This window comes from Mugil cephalus, chromosome 23 (assembly GCF_022458985.1).
Source record: "Mugil cephalus isolate CIBA_MC_2020 chromosome 23, CIBA_Mcephalus_1.1, whole genome shotgun sequence".
NCBI classification, from domain to species: Eukaryota; Metazoa; Chordata; class Actinopteri; order Mugiliformes; family Mugilidae; genus Mugil; species Mugil cephalus.
In genome coordinates, this window is record NC_061792.1 from 13,882,533 (window position 1) to 13,902,304 (window position 19,772).

A 19,772-nucleotide genomic window follows, 5' to 3' on the forward strand; every position below is an offset into this window, starting at 1 on the left:
TAGTTATTTATCCCTCTAGTCTTCTCACTCAGTTCTTGTTTTTCTTCAGTCTTTATTTGTTTTTAATTGTGCCTCCATCTTTTTTAATGTAAATCACAGTGACTTGTCCTCTGTATGAAATGAGCTGTTTAAATAAAGCTGCCTTGAATTGTCTCGTTTTACTAAGTTAACTGTAAAAACTACAGTTTCCTGTAGTTGAGATTGTTGGTTTCCTCCTCGTGTTTGTTCAACTGAATAAAACATGATGAGAGAGAGAGAGAGAGATGTGACCTTTGTCTCTTTTAGTTGATGGTGATTTCATTCATAGGTTCATTTAATTTAGTTTCTTAGTCAACATTATTGGCTTCAACACATTAATATAAATAAAACTGTGTCAGTTTTTATGTGAAGATGGGGATAAAAAGTCTTTAATTTCCTTTTAGTTATTTAATTTTATTGTATCTTTATTTATCTAAGCTAAAGCATTTACTATTTAAAATGTTGCCTGGTGTTTATCTCCTTCTCTACCTCCATCATATTAAGCCTCACAACGATCAAATTCTTCATTTAATAACTGTGAGATTGTGAACAACTAGTGTACAAATAAAAACAGCTACGTGAAGATATAGTATATGTATGTGTAACTCTACTAATTAATCATTGAAAACAGAAATATTGAAATTCCTTTAAATTCCATTGATTTCAATGAACGTCATTCACCCCGCCACTGTTGCAGAGTGAATGACGTATTTCTTTTCCTTTCATCCTGTTAGAAGAAGAGTCCAACTACATTCATTGAACTGAGTGACTTATGAACCAAGTGAAACTTTTAGAAATACAGAAGCAGATATCAAAGTGTCAAAGACTTTTTAAATACTTGTAAATACTTTTATTTCTAGTATTGTTATCTGTGTTAAGCTTTCGTTAGCTTCAAGATTAGCTTCAACCGTTAGATTCGACCGTTAACTTCAACGGTTAAGTTAGCTACCGAAGCTAGCGATTTTTTTCCCTTTATCTTTTTCCGAAAGTTTACAGCCTTTTTTTTTATTCCCTCTTCATTTTTCCCCTTCAATATAATTCATTTAATCTTAAATGTGTTATTTTATTTATTAGCCGACAGATGCTTGTGTGTTTTATCCGTTTTGTTTATACGTTAAATTGAGCTAAGCTAATCGTCGGTTGGTTGACCGAGGCTCTGCTGAATCAGTCCGCTAATTTAATTTAATTTAATTTAATTTAATTTAATTTAATTTAATTTAATTAGCATCATTGTTGTTGTTTTTCTAGATTTTCTAGATGACTGTTAGTCTCTATTCTAGTTACCTGTAGGTCACTCATAAGTGTTACTGGTTACACATCACATGCTTCATAATATGTACAAAATTACCCAGACATAGCTTCTTGCATTGATTTATAATTTAAATACAAAAGCATTATTTAGTACTGCTTTGCTGGCCTTATGATCAGGTGAGCTGCTGCTTCTTCTTCTTTTTTTCTTTTCTTTTTTTTTAAACCTGCTTCAACCTTCGTCGTCACTTACTTTCACTTTCGTTTAGGTCCCATATTCTTCCGTATCTGCGTTTTTTTTTTTTTTTTTATCTCTGAGCATTGTCGCCGTTTATTTACCGTAGTCTTTTTTTATTTTCATGATGCTGTAAGCCTCCTCTCGGTTTATTCCTGGGTTTTTGTTTTTTTTTTTAATTTATTGAATGGATAGAGAATGGAGCCGGTTTTTGTCGTCAACTCTTGGTTGTTGACGGTGATTTTCTTGTTCGTGACATTGAATACAGATCAAGTTAACTCAGGTATGTTCTGGAAAGCTTTTTTTTAAAAAAAAAAAAACAAACAAACATATATTTATGCTGGTCACATATAAAATACTGTATATTTTATGTTTAGTACTGCATTTTTACGGTTTAAAGGTGCAAATGTAAAAGTTCAGTAACCTGTTTTAATCCTTTTAGATCAGATAATAAAGTATAAATATGTATTTAATGAGTAAAAACATGCATGACATGTTGCCTATCTATAGCTAATATTTATATATCCCTGTAAATATCCTATAAGTTGTTAAAAGTTTGATTCTTCACATGTAAATGAGAGGAGTGACATGTTTTGATGTAGTTTTTTATTTTACAGTTGAGTACAAGAAAGTAGGAGATGAAGTCGTCCTGAGTCCAGGCTCTGAGGCTTCACCCATCAGCAGGATCACATGGAAACATAACTCAAACCTGGCTGTGAAGTGGTATGAAGGAGGCACGATTGACTACTTCTCAAGCTTCAAAGGTATTTAACACGTTTAATTCAAACTTCGGGTTACTTTACGTGGTCCTTGGTTCGTTGATAACAAAGTGACATGTTACACTTTGGGAAATCACCTCGGGCGATAGCAACTACAGACGCTCCTCAGTGAACCGACCGGTTTGATAGTATCAAAGAGCCAGGGGTTATGTAAGAACTTCCTCTTCTAAATACAAAAATTCCACAGTTTGGACAGAATAACATGATCTACTGTTTCATCAATGTTAGCAACAGGAGAAATTGCTTGGTGGGACTGGGACAAAGTGACAACTTATAATATAACACACATTCACACATACCACTGACTTGTTTTTGTTTTTTTATATTCTCCTCTTTTTTTTTTGTCTTTTTTTATGTCCTGAGAGGTAGGTTCTCTTCTTTTTCTCTGGTGTAGGTGGGGCCCCATCAGGGAGGCTCCCAACGTATCATTGTTGCAGTGTCTAAGGGGGTTTCAAGTTGTGTCATTGATTACCGACCGAATAACAGCAGTCCTCAGGAGGCCCCAGTCTAGCCACTATCAAGCAGCTCCCATTAGGGGGGAATTCCCAACGGGACGTCATTGCAGCATCTATAGAGATTCCATCATGTCACTGATATGGACCAATATCAGTCGTCCATGTGGGTCCCCTTCCAGATCAGGGCACTAGGTCGTTGCCTAGTTTGCCTGTAAAAAGTCATAAAAGTGAGCGGTGTTGCCCAACTTGCTGCTGTACAAATCCTGAACTGACACTGCTCAGAACAAGGTCCAAGATGAGGCCATGTCCCTCCCACTCCCAGAAGAGTTTTACACCCATAAACCACAGATATGGCTTCAATAACCCAGTGCAATAATCTCTAGTGTGACAACAGCCCTCCCCTACGAGGAGCAGACCAGGAAACAAACAGCTGATCAGTCCCTCTGAATTCAGCCGTCCTCTCCATGTACATCCCCAGCTCCCACACTGGACACAGTTTGTTAAACCACTTGTCCTCTTCTGAGGACAATGGGGGAGGCTGGAAAGCCAAGGACTCCATGTGGGACATCTCTACGTTGATTCCAGTTTGGGCACAAACGCTTATGTTGCAGGCACCTTAGTGAGCTCAGGGGCCAGTTACAAACATGAAGGATGGATCGACAGAGCCTGCCTGTTTCTGTGGTCGATAGTTGTTGATGTAACTTATAATTTTAGGTCGCTGTGAACTGAACACCGCAACTGGAGAGCTGATCATCCGAAACCTGACACTAAAGGACAGAGGCTCCTACACAGCAGTGATCAACAACAGAGTCCTGGACACAACTGAAATCAAGTTTATCTGTAAGTGGAGGAATTATGACTTAGACTCTATCTTCCTGCTTTGCTCCTCTCGTCTCGTTTGTCTACTGTCGATACTTAAGAGACTCTTTCTGTGCTGCTCTCCAAACTACAAACTCATGGAATTGATAAACTGGTCTCTCAACGCAATTGACACAATTATTTTGATGAGAAGCCTGGGTTCGGGGGAGCCGGACTGCCCTGCCAGACCATTCGCAGCCGGCTACACGATGGATGCGTGGGAGTGGTGGTGGGATTAGGCATTGCCCTGATTTATCGAGGAAATCAAAAAATGATCATTCTGCATCTCTTTTTTCCTGTAATTTCCTAAATTTGTGGAACAAATAAAAGTTTTCTGATTCTGATTCTGATCTAAACTCTTGTAATGTAATAAACTCTTCCATCAGCTGGCGTCCCTAAACCAGCTGTGTCAGAAAACTGTGATGCTGAAAAGACCCACTGTGTTCTGACCTGTGAAGGCATCACTACAGACTCTGAACCAGTCACCTACACCTGGTGGTCAGGTAACGTGACGAAGAGTGAAACCAAGCAGCTCATAATAACAAAGGTGAATGTGACCAGTAACGGACAGATCAACTACTTCATACGTTCAACAACCATTTAGCTCATGAGCTTCAAGCTGATGTTGTTCTTCACTGGTTTTCTAGGACGATACGGAGCCTTCGTTTACCTGTGAGTTAGAAAACCCAGTCAGCTCTGAACGCAGCAGAGAAGTCCTCAACCCTTTCACCTCCTCCACCTCTTCCCCTCCTCCCCCATCGCCCCCATCCTCCCCTTCCTCTCCTTCCTCCCCCCCCTCCACCCCCATCCCTGGTGAGTTTCACATCAACATTTATCTACATTGTGATTATAAACCTTTAACAGATTTTCTTTTTCTTTTTTTTGTAGACAATGACAGTAGCAATCGGAATTGGTTGATACCGGTTCTGGGTCTGGTTCTGGTTCTGGTTCTGGCCATTGCTGGTGTCGGTTTCTTCATTTACAAACGCAGAACAGGTACAAATTCACAGCAGATTATAATGATTGTACCAGATTAACTTTGTGTATTATCATTCTAAATGTATTTATTGATCTGTCTGCACAGCTACTGCTTTTATTGTTTGTTATGTTTAAGTTTGTTCTATAAGATGTTAGAAATTAGTGACAGATGAACTGGTCATGACAATTCTTTTATTTCTCAGGGAGATATCCACCACCACTATCACTACTTCCATGGTTCAAAAATAATGGAGCTGGTGAGTAACATGTTAATTATCTGTGGAGACGTTCTCACACTGGAACCAGTGACATGTTGAGTCCTTGGATTGATTCTGACTAACAGTGTTTCTATAATTCATGTCAAAGTAAAGCTGGATATAAAATGATTTTCATCCCAGCTCCTTTCAGATCAATCTACAGCCCAGAGAAAAGTAGAAAGCTGCAGTTTGTAGGTTTCATGTCAGAAGAATGTGAAGATTTACCTTGTGAATGTGTTGTGAAGATGTGTATTCATCATGATGGTTCTTTTATTTCCTGACATCAAACACATCACAGGTCTCTCCTCTCAGTGTAGCTGGTGATAAAATGTGATTTATTATTATTCCATATTATCATCACATGAGTGATAATTAGTCTGAAAATAATGTTGATGATGTCGTTTATCCTCAGTAATTTGTGTGACAATATATCGTCCAGCAAATGTGTTGTTGTGACAGATCTAGTCATGACTCTTGTTTTATGGTGAACATTTTTAACGTCCTTTCAAACGTAACTGAGTTTTAACATTTAAAACATTGTTCTGTATATTCTAAATCATACTGTTGTGGAAATGATTTGGTGGCTCCACAGGTTGGTAATCACTGATCTAAAGAGTTTGTAGAAGCAGATGATGGACTGAACCATCAGTAAAGACGTTATAACAAGACACTTTGACATTTTACAGACAAACAAGGAACAAATCAACAAGCCAAGAATGATGAAGAGTCCACGGGAAGTAACAAAGACCGTGGTGAGTTAAACTAGATCATTAAAATGACTCCAAGGAGAAACTGATTCATCAACTATGAACAAAAAGTTGACAATTTCTTTGTCAAAGTAAAGCTGGATATAAAATGATTTTCATCCCAGCTCCTTTCAGATCAATCTACAGCCCAGAGAAAAGTAGAAAGCTGCAGTTTGTAGGTTTCATGTCAGAAGAATGTGAAGATTTACCTTGTGAATGTGTTGTGAAGATGTGTTTTCATCATGATGGTTCTTTTATTTCCTGACAGCAGACACATCACAGGTCTCTCCTCTCAGTGTAGCTGGTGATAACATGTGATTTAATTGTGTTAAACTGCTCAGTTTGACAGATTCATTGTTGTCCTGATGATTCTTTTGAGTCTTTTATCAGTTTAGAAATCATCCAGACCAGAGTCTGTCTATAAAGAAGAGAAATGTTTTTACTCTCACTAGGAGATAAAACTGTGAATGTTGAAGCTACTGTATGGAACTAAAACATGTGGCAGTCATCACACTTCTTTAATCATTTGACAGAGAATAAACCATTGCTTCATGGTAACAACGGTGAAGTCCAAGCATTAACCACTCTAGACCACATCAATGTAACAGGTGAGTAACCTTGACAACACATATGTGGTGATTGTGAGCTACATGGACACTTCTTCCTCAGCAAAACAAACGTGTTGCAGCTCCATCACATTTATCTCCAGTTTTCAACTGATGATTGAAGCTGAACCCATTTAACATCCTAGACTGTAACAATATCTGTTTTTTATCAGTTGATGCATCAAAGGAGTCAGAAGACGACAGAACTCCTCCTCATCCTGGGGAGAGATTCAACTGAATAGGATGTTTTTATGAAGATTAAACTTATTTCTTTGTCATTTTATCAGTTGATCCATCAAAGGAGTCAGAAGGCAAAGAACCACCTGCTAATCCACCACAGTCTGGTTCTCCATCAGGTCCCAGTCATCAACCTGGTGAGTTATTGGGATCAATAGGACGTTTTTTCATGACTATTAAAAAGATGGAACCAGTGACTTAATCTGCAGGTATTTCCATAGATGAATAATGTGACATTTTTCAGAAGGAGAAGAACAGTCTTCAAATACCCAGACATCGTGGTGGTGTGTAACTCAGTAGCCGTCAAATCACCTCCTTGTCCTGGTGAGTAATTGTACATTTTTATGACAATTTCCAACTATAAACTCGGTTCAGATGCTCGTCCATTTGAGAACGTGTGTGTTTGTGGTGACGGGTCTCGTTTCTTTTAACAGGACAAGGAAACAGGGACTGATTCCTGCAGTGATATTAAAGGATGGTCTTTATACTGGACTGGACCCCTGTCCCTCCCTCCAACAGCTCCCCCTGCAGGACAGATCTCCCACCGCTCCCTTCACCACTTCACTTTTACCCACTCAGTGGTCAAACATTCACCAAACACCTTTCCCATCATCATCAGAGACAGACTCTGTAAGTCCAAAGGTCAAAGGTCACACACTGACCTCGTTATCACCTCCTCTGGTTTAGATTCAGCTATTTCTGCTCATTTTTGTGTCTTTTGAACTGTGAGGAGGCGCCGTCTCACTGCTGATGTGGCTGCTGATGTACTGATATTTTAAAGTGACGTTCCTGCAGACTTTTTACCCTCGTTTTGTGATTTTATTGTAGATAGTTTTGATGAGAAATTAAAAGCAGCACTCCACAATGTCGCTCCATTAAAACCCAAAAACCTCACCTGCTACCCGTCACTTCCATAGACTAACAAAGAAACCTCTGGGAACTTTTGAAAGGGCCATGAGGGGCTGCTGCCCCCGAATATGTGCACACTTGTGTGTGTAACTGTAATCACAAAGTCACCTTTGTTGTGTGTTGTTGTAACATAAATGTGTGGGACACAGGGATCAGTTGTATTAACAGCAGAGACATCGGAGGAGTCCCTGATTAATATATCGGTCTCAGCTGTATCTCTGGTCTGAAGTTCCCGTGGCAACTTGAGGTGGTTGTCAATGACGACAGAAGCCATCGCGATTTTCAGTCACTACTACGGGAACAGACCCTCCACTATGGCATATTATCTGCAGATAATTAATTTATTCGTTTCGTTTCATTCGTCAAGATGTGTTTATGTGTTTAAAGTTTTATTTAAATATTGTAGAAGCTGCTGGGCCGTGAGTTCCTCATCTGTCCACCAGAGGGCCCCACTAGACCAGAGATTATGTCAAGATGGACGACACAGTAACTGGACATGAAGTGACTTGTTACATTTTTTTCTCTGGTTCATTCATTTTGTGTAACTGCTTGTCCTCTGGTGTGTGTTTTAAAATAAAACAGTGTGAAGAAATAAAGATATAAAGAGTCTGATATTTCGTTTTTTGAGTCTATGATGATACGTTTTATTGTAGATCTGAGCTGATGCATTTTGTTCTTTTTAAAACATCGCCTGGTGTTTTAGGCCTCGCAGGGATCAAACTCTTCCTTTAATGGGACAGTGGGATGTAATTTAATGGCTCAACAAGGCTGGTTCTGTGATGATGGTGAGTATTGCTTCTGTTTGTCTTTTTGTTTTTTTCTTGAAGCTGCAGCAGATTCATTCCTCAGTTTAGTTTCACTTTCAGCTTCGACCCAGCCCTCTCCTCCATCCTCCATCCTCCGTCCTCCATCCTCTCGGTTTATTCCTGTCTCGTTATAATCGATTGTTTATTTATTTATTGAAGGATGGAGCCGGTATTTACCATCTCCCCTGAGGTGATGGTGATTCTCCTGTTCCAGACTTTGATTACAGATCAAGCGAACACAGGTATGTTCTGGAGAGATTCTTATTTCTGACATAGATTTTTCTAGTCTTATACGCAGCTGAATTGTGTTAGCTAGACAATAACACTACTAAGTATTGTCTATGAAGGACTGGGCCATGACATGAGCGACGTTTCAGTGGTTCTCTACCACAGTGACACAACATCTACACACTTTGACTTGTTGTGTTTACACAATCCCAAAGACACTGTGCAGTTTTATTAGTTTGTTTCGTATAGTGAGTCACTAAAATACATATTTAATGAGTAAAAACATACGAATACTAACATTTAAAATATCCCTGTAGATGTAAAACGAGTTGTTAAGTGTCTGTTTGATTCTTCACATGTGAGTGAGAGGAGTGACATGTTCTGATGTAGATGTTTGTTTTGTAGTCGTCTACAGGAAAGTAGGAGATGAAGTCGCCCTGAGTCCAGGCTCTGAGGCTTCACCCATCAGCAGGATCACATGGAAACATAACTCAGACCTGGCTGTGGTGTGGAATGAAGGAGGCACGATCGACTTCTTCTCCAGCTTCAGAGGTATTTAACACCTTTAGTTAAAACCCTGAAAACACCCAACACTGAACTCCAGTCGTTTCTTTGGTTGATACGTGTTGATGTAACTTATAATTTTAGGTCACTGTGAACTGAACACCACAACTGGAGAGCTGATCATCCCAGAACTGACACTAAATGACAGCGGCTCCTACACAGCAGTGATCAACAACAGAGTCCTGAACACAACTGAAATCAAAGTTATCTGTAAGTGGAGGAGTTTTAACTTAAACTACTCTGGAATATTTAATCATTTATTCATCTGAACTCTAATAATGTTTGTTTCCATCAGCTGGCGTCTCTAAACCAACTGTGTCAGAAAACTGTGATGCTGAAAAGACCCACTGTGTTCTGACCTGTGAAGGCATCACTACAGACTCTGAACCAGTCACCTACACCTGGTGGTCAGGTGACGTGGTGAAGAATAAAACCAATCAGCTCATAATAACAAAGGTGAATGTGACCAGTAACAGACAGATCAACTACTTCATACGTTCAACAACCATTTAGTTCATGAGCTTCAAGCTGATGTTGTTCTTCACTGGTTTTCTAGAACGATACGGAGCCTTCGTTTACCTGTAAGTTAGAAAACCCAGTCAGCTCTGAACGCAGCAGAGAAGTCCTCAACCCTTTCATCTCCTCCACCTCTTCCCCTCCTCCCCCGTCCTCCACCCCCATCCCTGGTGAGTTTCACATCAACATTTATCTCAGAAGTGTCTCCGCTAACATTTGAATACAGCCTGATTAGAAACCACTAACAGGTTTTATTTTTCTTTGTTTTTCTAGAGAATAACAGTAATGGTCTCTATCGGTTATTCCTGTCGCTGGGTCTGGATCCAGGTCTGGGTCTGGGTCTGGGTCTGGGTCTGGTTCTGGTTCTGGTTCTGGCCATTGCTGGTGTCGGTTTCTTCATTTACAAATGCAAAACAGGTACAAATTCACAGCAGATTATAATGATTGTACCAGATTAACTTTGTGTATTATCATTCTAAATGTATTTATTGATCTGTCTGCACAGCTACTGCTTTTATTGTTTGTTATGTTTAAGTTGGTTCCATAAAATGTTAGAAATTAGTGACAGATGAACTGGTCATGATAATTCTTTTATTTCACAGGGAGATATCCACCACCACTATCATTACTTCCATGTTTCAAGAACAATGTAGTTGGTGAGTAACATGTTAATTATCTGTGGAGACGTTCCCACACTGGAACCAGTGACATGTTGAGTCCTTGGATTGATTCTGACTAACAGTGTTTCTATAATTCATGTCAAAGTAAAGCTGGATATAAAATGATTTTCATCCCAGCTCCTTTCAGATCAATCTACAGCCCAGAGAAAAGTAGAAAGCTGCAGTTTGTAGGTTTCATGTCAGAAGAATGTGAAGATTTACCTTGTGAATGTGTTGTGAAGATGTGTATTCATCATGATGGTTCTTTTATTTCCTGACAGCAAACACATCACAGGTCTCTCCTCTCAGTGTAGCTGCTGATAAAATGTGTATTATTATTATTCCATATTATCATCACATGAGTGATAATTAGTCTGAAAATAATGTTGATGATGTCGTTTATCCTCAGTAATTTGTATGACAATATATCTTCCAGCAAATTTGTTGTTGTGACAGACCTAGTCATGACTCTTGTTTTATGGTGAACGTTTTTTACGTCCTTTCAAACGTAACTGAGTTTTAACATTTAAATCATTGTTCTGTATATTCTAAATCATACTGTTGTGGAAATGATTTGTTGGCTCCACAGGTTGGTAATCACTGATCTAAAGAGTTTGTAGAAGCAGATGATGGACTGAACCATCAGTAAAGATGTTATAACAAGACACTTTGACATTTTACAGACAAACAAGGAACAAATCAACCAGACCAGAATGATGAAGAGGCCACAGGAACTAACAAAGACCCTGGTGAGTTAAACTAGATCATTAAAACGACTCTAAGGAGAAACTGATTCATCAACTATGAACAAAGAACTTGACAATTGTCAAAGTAAAGCTGGATATAAAATGATTTTCATCCCAGCTCCTTTCAGATCAATCTACAGCCCAGAGAAAAGTAGAAAGCTGCAGTTTGTAGGTTTCATGTCAGAAGAATGTGAAGATTTACCTTGTGAATGTGTTGTGAAGATGTGTATTGATCATGATGGTTCTTTTATTTCCTGACAGCAAACACATCACAGGTCTCTCCTCTCAGTGTAGCTGGTGATAAAATGTGATTTAATTGTGTTAAACTGCTCAGTTTGACAGATTCATTGTTGTCCTGATGATTCTTTTGACTCTTTTATCAGTTTAGAAATCATCCAGACAAGAGTCTGTCTATGAAGAAGAGAAATGTTTTTACTCTCACTAGGAGATAAAACTGTGAATGTTGAAGCTACTGAATGGAACTAAAACATGTCGCAGTCATCACACTTCTTTAATCATTTGACAGAGAATAAACCATTGCTTCCTGGTAACAACGGTGAAGTCCAATCATCATTCAGTCTAAACCACATCAATGAAACAGGTGAGTAACATTGACAACACATATGTGGCGATTGTGAGCTACATGGACACTTCTTCCTCAGCAAAACAAACGTGTTGCAGCTCCATCATATTTATCTCTAGTTTTCAACTGATGATTGAAGCTGAACCCATTTAACATCCTAGACTGTAACGATATCTGGTTTTTATCAGTTGATGCATCAAAGGAGTCAGAAGACGACAGAACTCCTCCTCATCCTGGGGAGAGATTCAACTGAATAGGATGTTTTTATGAAGGTTTAAAAGTTTAAACTTATTTCTTTGTCATTTTATCAGAGACTTCAGGTCGACCTGCTAAACCACCACGGCGTATGTATTATTCATTACTATTTAACGTATGCAGCCTTTGACTTAATCTGCAGGTATTTTCATAGATTAATCTGACATTTTTCAGAAGGAGAAATAAAATCTGACAAAGACGAGGCCAGAGATAAACCTGGTGAGTTAAACTTGATCATTAAAGTGACTCCAAGGAGAAACTGATTCATCAACTATGAACAAAGAACTTGACAAGTTTTTTATCATTTTAGCAAAGACATCACTAGAGGACGGAGCAGCTCCTACTGATCCACCACCTCCTCCTCCCTCAGGTACCAGTCATCAGTCTGGTGATTAGATACTTTATTCATCCTGAGGAAATTCAGTGTCCAGTAGCTTCATCACATGTAATAATAATAATAATAATAATAATAATAATAATAATAATAATAATAATAATAATAATGATGATTAACTATGTATCTAATGACAGTCCAGTGTTGCGTGACAGGGAGGTGTTGTAGAGCCTAATGTCCTGACAGATGGACACAGACAGACTCTGAAGGAGCTTCTCTGTCTGACTGTGGTGTCGTCTAGACTGTAGACGGTGCTGGACAAGCTTCATGGTGGACCAGAGGTCCTCTAATGTGTCCCTACCTCAGAGTCCTCCTTCTGGATCAGTTTGTCCAGCCGTCAGGTTCCTTCTTCTTAGTGCTGCCTCCCCAGTTCACCACAGAGTAGAAGAGGACACTGGCTACGATAGTCTGCTAGAACATCTCTAACACTCCTCCTCAGATCCCCCTACCTGACATATAGAGCCAGATACTTGTAGGTCTGAACCACCTCCACACTCCCTGTTGATGGTTACAGGCTGCAGGTGCTTCACTGACACCAGGACATGGAGTTGTTCATTCAATTCTTGTTCTCCTGCTCTTGTCTTTTATTTCCTGACAGCAGACACATCACAGGTCTCTCCTCTCAGTGTAGCTGGTGATAAAATGTGATTTAATTGTGTTAAACTGCTCAGTTTGACAGATTCATTGTTGTCCTGATGATTCTTTTGACTCTTTTATCAGTTTAGAAATCTTCCAGACAAGAGTCTGTCTATAAAGAAGAGAAATGTTTTTACTCTCACTAGGAGATAAAACTGTGAATGTTGAAGCTACTGTATGGAACTAAAACATGTGGCAGTCATCACACTTCTTTAATCATTTGACAGAGAATAAACCATTGCTTCATGGTAACAATGGTGAAGTCCAAGTATTAACCACTCTAGACCGCATCAATGAAACAGGTGAGTAACCTTGACAACACATATGTGGTGATTGTGAGCTACATGGACACTTCTTCCTCAGCAAAACAAACGTGTTGCAGCTCCATCACATTTATCTCCAGTTTTCAACTGATGATTGAAGCTGAACCCATTTAACATCCTAGACTGTAACAATATCTGCTTTTTATCAGTTGATGCATCAAAGGAGTCAGAAGACGACAGAACTCCTCCTCATCCTGGGGAGAGATTCAACTGAATAGGATGTTTTTATGAAGATTTAAAAGTTTAAACTTATTTCTTTGTCATCTTATCAGTTGATCCATCAAAGGAGTCAGAAGGCAAAGAACCACCTGCTAATCCACCACAGTCTGATTCTCCATCAGGTCCCAGTCATCAACCTGGTGAGTTATTGGGATCAATAGGACATTATTCATGACTATTTAAAAGATGAAACCACTGACAGAAACTTGATCTTCAGGTATTTTCAGAGTTGAATTATGTGACATTTTTCAAGAGAAGACAAGTCTCCCCAAACCCAGACACTTGTAGTGTCCACAGAACTCAACTTCGGTTAAACTTTTTATAAAGTTAAACTTGATCATTAAAATGACTCCAAGGAGAAACTGTTTTATCAACCATGAACAAAAGGGTTGACATTTTTTGTCATTTTTGCAGAGAAACCACCAGAGAAACCAGCTGACCAAGCAGCTTCTACTATTCCACAACCACCTCCTCCTCCCTCAGGTACCAGTCATCAGTCTGGTGATTAGATACTTTATTCATCCTCAGGAAATTCAGTGTCCAGGAGCTTCATCACATGTAATAATAATAATAATAATAATAAACTATGTATCTGATGACAGTCCAGTGTTGCGTGACAGGGAGGTGTTGTAGAGTCTAATGTCCTGACAGATGGACACAGACAGACTCTGAAGGAGCTTCTCTGTCTGACTGTGGTGTCGTCTAGACTGTAGACGGTGCTGGACAAGCTTCATGGTGGACCAGAGGTCCTCTAATGAGTCCCTACCTCAGAGTCCTCCTTCTGGATCAGTTTGTCCAGCCGTCAGGTTCCTTCTTCTTAGTGCTGCCTCCCCAGTTCACCACAGAGTAGAGGAGGACACTGGCTACGATAGTCTGCTAGAACATCTCTAACACTCCTCCTCAGATCCCCCTACCTGACATATAGAGCCAGATACTTGTAGGTCTGAACCACCTCCACACTCCCTGTTGATGGTTACAGGCTGCAGGTGCTTCACTGACACCAGGACATGGAGTTGTTCATTCAATTCTTGTTCTCCTGCTCTTGTCTTTTATTTCCTGACAGCAGACACATCACAGGTCTCTCCTCTCAGTGTAGCTGGTGATAAAATGTGATTTAATTGTGTTAAACTGCTCAGTTTGACAGATTCATTGTTGTCCTGATGATTCTTTTGACTCTTTTATCAGTTTAGAAATCATCCAGACAAGAGTCTGTCTATAAAGAAGAGAAATGTTTTTACTCTCACTAGGAGATAAAAATGTGAATGTTTTAGCTACTGAATGGAACTAAAACATGTGGCAGTCATCACACTTCTTTAATAAATTGACAGAGAATAAAATAGTGCCCCCTGGTAACAACGGTGAAGTCCAACAATCACCATCCAGTCCAGGAACCGTTAATGAAACAGGTGAGTAACCTTGACAACACATATGTGGTGATTGTGAGCTACATGGACACTTCTTCCTCAGCTAAACAAACGTGTTGCAGCTCCATCACATTTATCTCCAGTTTTCAACTGATGATTGAAGCTGAACCCATTTAACATCCTAGACTGTAACAATATCTGCTTTTTATCAGTTGATGCATCAAAGGAGTCAGAAGACGACAGAACTCCTCCTCATCCTGGGGAGAGATTCAACTGAATAGGATGTTTTTATGAAGATTAAAAGTTTAAACTTATTTCTTTGTCATTTTATCAGTTGATCCATCAAAGGAGTCAGAAGGCAAAGAACCACCTGCTAATCCACTACAGTCTGGTTCTCCATCAGGTCCCAGTCATCAACCTGGTGAGTTATTGGGATCAATAGGACGTTTTTTCATGACTATTAAAAAGATGGAACCAGTGACTTAATCTGCAGGTATTTCCATAGATGAATAATGTGACATTTTTCAGAAGGCGAAGAACAGTCTTCCCAAACCCAGACATCGTGGTGGTGTGTAATTCTGTAGCCGTCAAATCTCCTCCTCGTCCTGGTGAGTAATTGTACATTTTTATGACAAATTTCCAACTATAAACTCTGTTCAGATGCTCGTCCATTCGAGAACGTGTGTGTTTGTGGTGACGGGTCTCGTTTCTTTTAACAGGACAAGGAAACAGAGACTGATTCCTGCAGTGATATTAAAGGATGGTCTTTATACTGGACTGGACCCCTGTCCCTCCCTCCAACAGCTCCCCCTGCAGGACAGATCTCCCACCGCTCCCTTCACCACTTCACTTTTACCCACTCAGTGGTCAAACATTCACCAAACACCTTTCCCATCATCATCAGAGACAGACTCTGTAAGTCCAAAGGTCAAAGGTCACACACTGACCTCGTTATCACCTCCTCTGGTTTAGATTCAGCTATTTCTGCTCATTTTTGTGTCTTTTGAACTGTGAGGAGGCGCCGTCTCACTGCTGATGTGGCTGCTGATGTACTGATATTTTAAAGTGACATTCCTGCAGACTTTTTACCCTCGTTTTGTGATTTTATTGTAGATAGTTTTGGTGAGAAATTAAAAGCAGCACTCCACAATGTTGCTCCATTAAAACCCAAAAAACTCACCTGCAACCCGTCACTTCCATAGACTAACAAAGAAACATCAGGGAACTTTTCAAAGGGCCATGAGGGGCTACTGCCCCCGCATATGTGCACATTTGTGTGTGTAGCTGTAATCACAAAGTTACCTTTGTTGTGTGTTGTTGTAACATAAATGTGTGGGACACAGGGATCAGTTGTATTAACAGCGGAGACATTGGAGGAGTCCCTGATTAATATATCGGTCTCAGCTGTATCTCTGGTCTGAAGTTCCCGTGGCAACTTGAGGTGGTTGTCAATGACGACAGAAGCCATCGCGTTTTTCAGTCACTACTACGGGAACAGACTCTCCACTATGGCATATTATCTGCAGATAATAATTTATTCGTTTCGTTTCATTCGTCAAGATGTGTTTATGTGTTTATAGTTTTATTTAAATATTGTAGAAGCTGCTGGGCCGTGAGTTCCTCATCTGTCCACCAGAGGGCCCCACTAGACCAGAGATTATGTCAAGATGGACGACACAGTAACTGGACATGAAGTGACTTGTTACATGTTTTTTCTCTGGTTCATTCATTTTCTGTAACTGCTTGTCCTCTGGTGTGTGTTTTAAAATAAAACAGTGTGAAGAAATAAAGATATAAAGAGTCTGATATTTCGTTTTTTAAGTCTATGATGATACGTTTTATTGTAGATCTGAGCTAATGCATTTTGTTCTTTTTAAAACATCGTCTGGTGTTTTAGGCCTCACAGGGATCAAACTCTTCCTTTAATGGGACAGTGGGATGTAATTTAATGGCTCAACAAGGCTGGTTCTGTGATGATGGTGAGTATTGCTTCTGTTTGTCTTTTTGTTTTTTTCTTGAAGCTGCAGCAGATTCATTCCTCAGTTTAGTTTCACTTTCATCTTCGACCCAGCCCTCTCCTCCATCCTCCATCCTCCGTCCTCCATCCTCGTCCTCGTCCGGTTTATTCCTGACTCACTATAATCGATTGTTTATTTATTTATTGAAGGATGGAGCCGGTATTTACCATCTCCCCTGAGGTGATGGTGATTCTACTGTTCCAGACCTTTTTTACAGATCAAGCGAACACAGGTATGTTCTGGAGAGCTTCTTATTTCTGACATATATTCAGGCTCAGCCACATATCAAACTGTGTATTTTATGTTAATTAATGGAGGTTTTTGACTCATTTCATGAAACAGAGATTTCATTCTGAAAAACAACACAAACAAACCTCCAAACCTGGTCACTGTTCACACAACTGAATTTCTCATTTCGTCAAATTGCAGTTTTTTCAGATGATGTCAGGTCTGGAATGCGTGAGATAATCATCTGTTGTATTACATTTACAGTGGCTCCATTATGTCTGTGCTCGCTAATCACATTAAGTACATTTTGTGCTGTGTGATGTGTGTTGTGTGGATGTTCTTATGTTGTGTTGTTGTTAGTAGCATTATGTTGGTGTTCCTGGACATATTGAGGATGTTATTGCAAATGTTGTTCCAGAATTCAGTGCTGGTGTTAATGTTAATGTTAGCTTACAGTTAGCACAGTTAACCACAGTTAGCCTACAGTTAGCATCACTATCCTAGAGTTTGCACAGGTAGCCTACAGTTAGCATAGTTAACCCACAGTTAGCCTACAGTTAGCATCACTATCCTAGAGTTTGCACAGTTAGCCTACAGTTAGCATACAGTTAGCCTACACTTAGCCTACAGCTAGCACAGTTAGCCTACAGTTAGCACAGTTAACCCACAGTTAGCCTACAGTTAGCATCACTATCCTAGAGTTTGCACAGGTAGCCTACAGTTAGCATAGTTAACCCACAGTTAGCCTACAGTTAGCATCACTATCCTAGAGTTTGCACAGTTAGCATACGGTTAGCATACAGTTAGCCTACACTTAGCCTACAGCTAGCACAGTTAGCCTACAGTTAGCACAGTTAACTCACAGTTAGTCTACAGTTAGCACAGTTAGCCTCAGTTAGCACAGTTAGCCTACAGTTAGCACAGTTAACCCACAGTTAGCCTACAGTTAGCATCACTATCCTAGAGTTTGCACAGGTAGCCTACAGTTAGCATAGTTAACCCACAGTTAGCCTACAGTTAGCATCACTATCCTAGAGTTTGCACAGTTAGCATACAGTTAGCCTACACTTAGCCTACAGCTAGCACAGTTAGCCTACAGTTAGCACAGTTAACTCACAGTTAGTCTACAGTTAGCACAGTTAACCCACAATTAGCACAGTTAGCCTACAGTTAGCACAGTTAACCCACAGTTAGCCTACAGTTAGCATCACTATCCTAGAGTTTGCACAGGTAGGCTACAGTTAGCATAGTTAGCCTACAGTTAACCTACAGTTAGCACAGTTAGCATAATTTCCTGGTGAATGGACCTTCTTGATCTGAACTGTTGATTCTCTCCTAAACATGGCAGCATCATTTCGTTGTGCGCAGATATTTATGTTACAGTTACTTACTTTAAGTGTGTGAATGAGAATAGTTATGGAGCAGTGTGAGGCTACTTGGAAGCTACTCTTAATGTACAATACTATTTATATTGATTTTTCTGGTCTATTGTGTTAGCTAGACAATAACACCACTAAGTATTGTCTATGAAGGACTGGACCATGACATGAGCGACGTTTCAGTGGTTCTCTACCACAGTGACAAAACATCTACACACTTTGACTTGTTGTGTTTACACAATCCCAAAGACACCGTGCAGTTTTATTAGTTTGTTTCGTATAGTGAGTCACTAAAATACATATTTAATGAGTAAAAACGTACGAATACTAACATTTAAAATATCCCTGTAGATGTAAAACGAGTTGTTAAGTGTCTGTTTGATTCTTCACATGTGAATGAGAGGAGTGACATGTTCTGATGTAGATGTTTGTTTTGTAGTCGTCTACAAGAAAGTAGGAGATGAAGTCGTCCTGAGTCCAGGCTCTGAGGCTTCACCCGTCAGCAGGATCACATGGAAACATAATTCAAACCTGGCTGTGGTGTGGAATGAAGGAGGCACGATTGACTTCTTCTCCAGCTTCAGAGGTATTTAACACCTTTAGTTAAAAAACCCTGAAAACACACAGCACTGAACTCCAGTCGTTTCTTTTCTGTGGTTGATACGTGTTGATGTAACTTTTATAATTTTAGGTCACTGTGAACTGAACACCACAACTGGAGAGTTGATCATCCCAGAACTGACACTAAAGGACAGCGGCTCCTACACAGCAGTGATCAACAACAGAGTCCTGAAACCACATGAAATCAAGGTTATCTGTAAGTGGAGGAGTTTTAACTTAAACTACTCTGGAATATCTGATAATTTATGAATCTCAACTTTAACAATGTTTGTTTCCATCAGCTGGCGTCTCTAAACCAACTGTGTCAGAAAACTGTGATGCTGAAAAGACCCACTGTGTTCTGACCTGTGAAGGCATCACTACAGACTCTGAACCAGTCACCTACACCTGGTGGTCAGGTAACGTGACGAAGAGTCAAACCAAGCAGCTCATAATAACAAAGGTGAATGTGACCAGTAACAGACAGATCAACTACTTCATACGTTCAACAACCATTTAGTTCATGAGCTTCAAGCTGATGTTGTTCTTCACTGGTTTTCTAGGACGATACGGAGCCTTCGTTTACCTGTGAGTTAGAAAACCCAGTCAGCTCTAAACGCAGCAGAGAATTCACCAACCCTTTCACCTCCTCCACCTCTTCCCCTCATCCCACTTCCTCCACCTCCATCCCCGGTGAGTTTCACATCAACATTTCAATACAGCCTGATTAGAAACAACTAACAGGTTTTATTTTTCTTTGTTTTTCTAGAGAATAACAGTAACGGTCTCTATCGGTTATTCCTGTCACTGGGTCTGGATCCAGGTCTGGGTCTGGGTCTTAGTGTGGTTCTGGTTCTGGCGGCCGTTGGTGTTGTTATTGCTGGTGTCTTCATTTACAAACGCAGAACAGGTACAAATTCACAGCAGAT

General features: G+C 39.8%; 1 protein-coding gene across 1 annotated transcript in view; it reads left to right on the forward strand.

Moving 5' to 3' along the window:
- Positions 1–19,772, forward strand: part of LOC125000968 (protein piccolo-like) — a 127,019-nt gene that overhangs the window by 32,475 nt on the left and 74,772 nt on the right. The window contains exon 27 of the mRNA XM_047576769.1: positions 11,857–11,901. Coding sequence (XP_047432725.1) covers positions 11,857–11,901 — 45 coding nt within the window. The remainder of the gene's footprint in view (positions 1–11,856; positions 11,902–19,772) is intronic.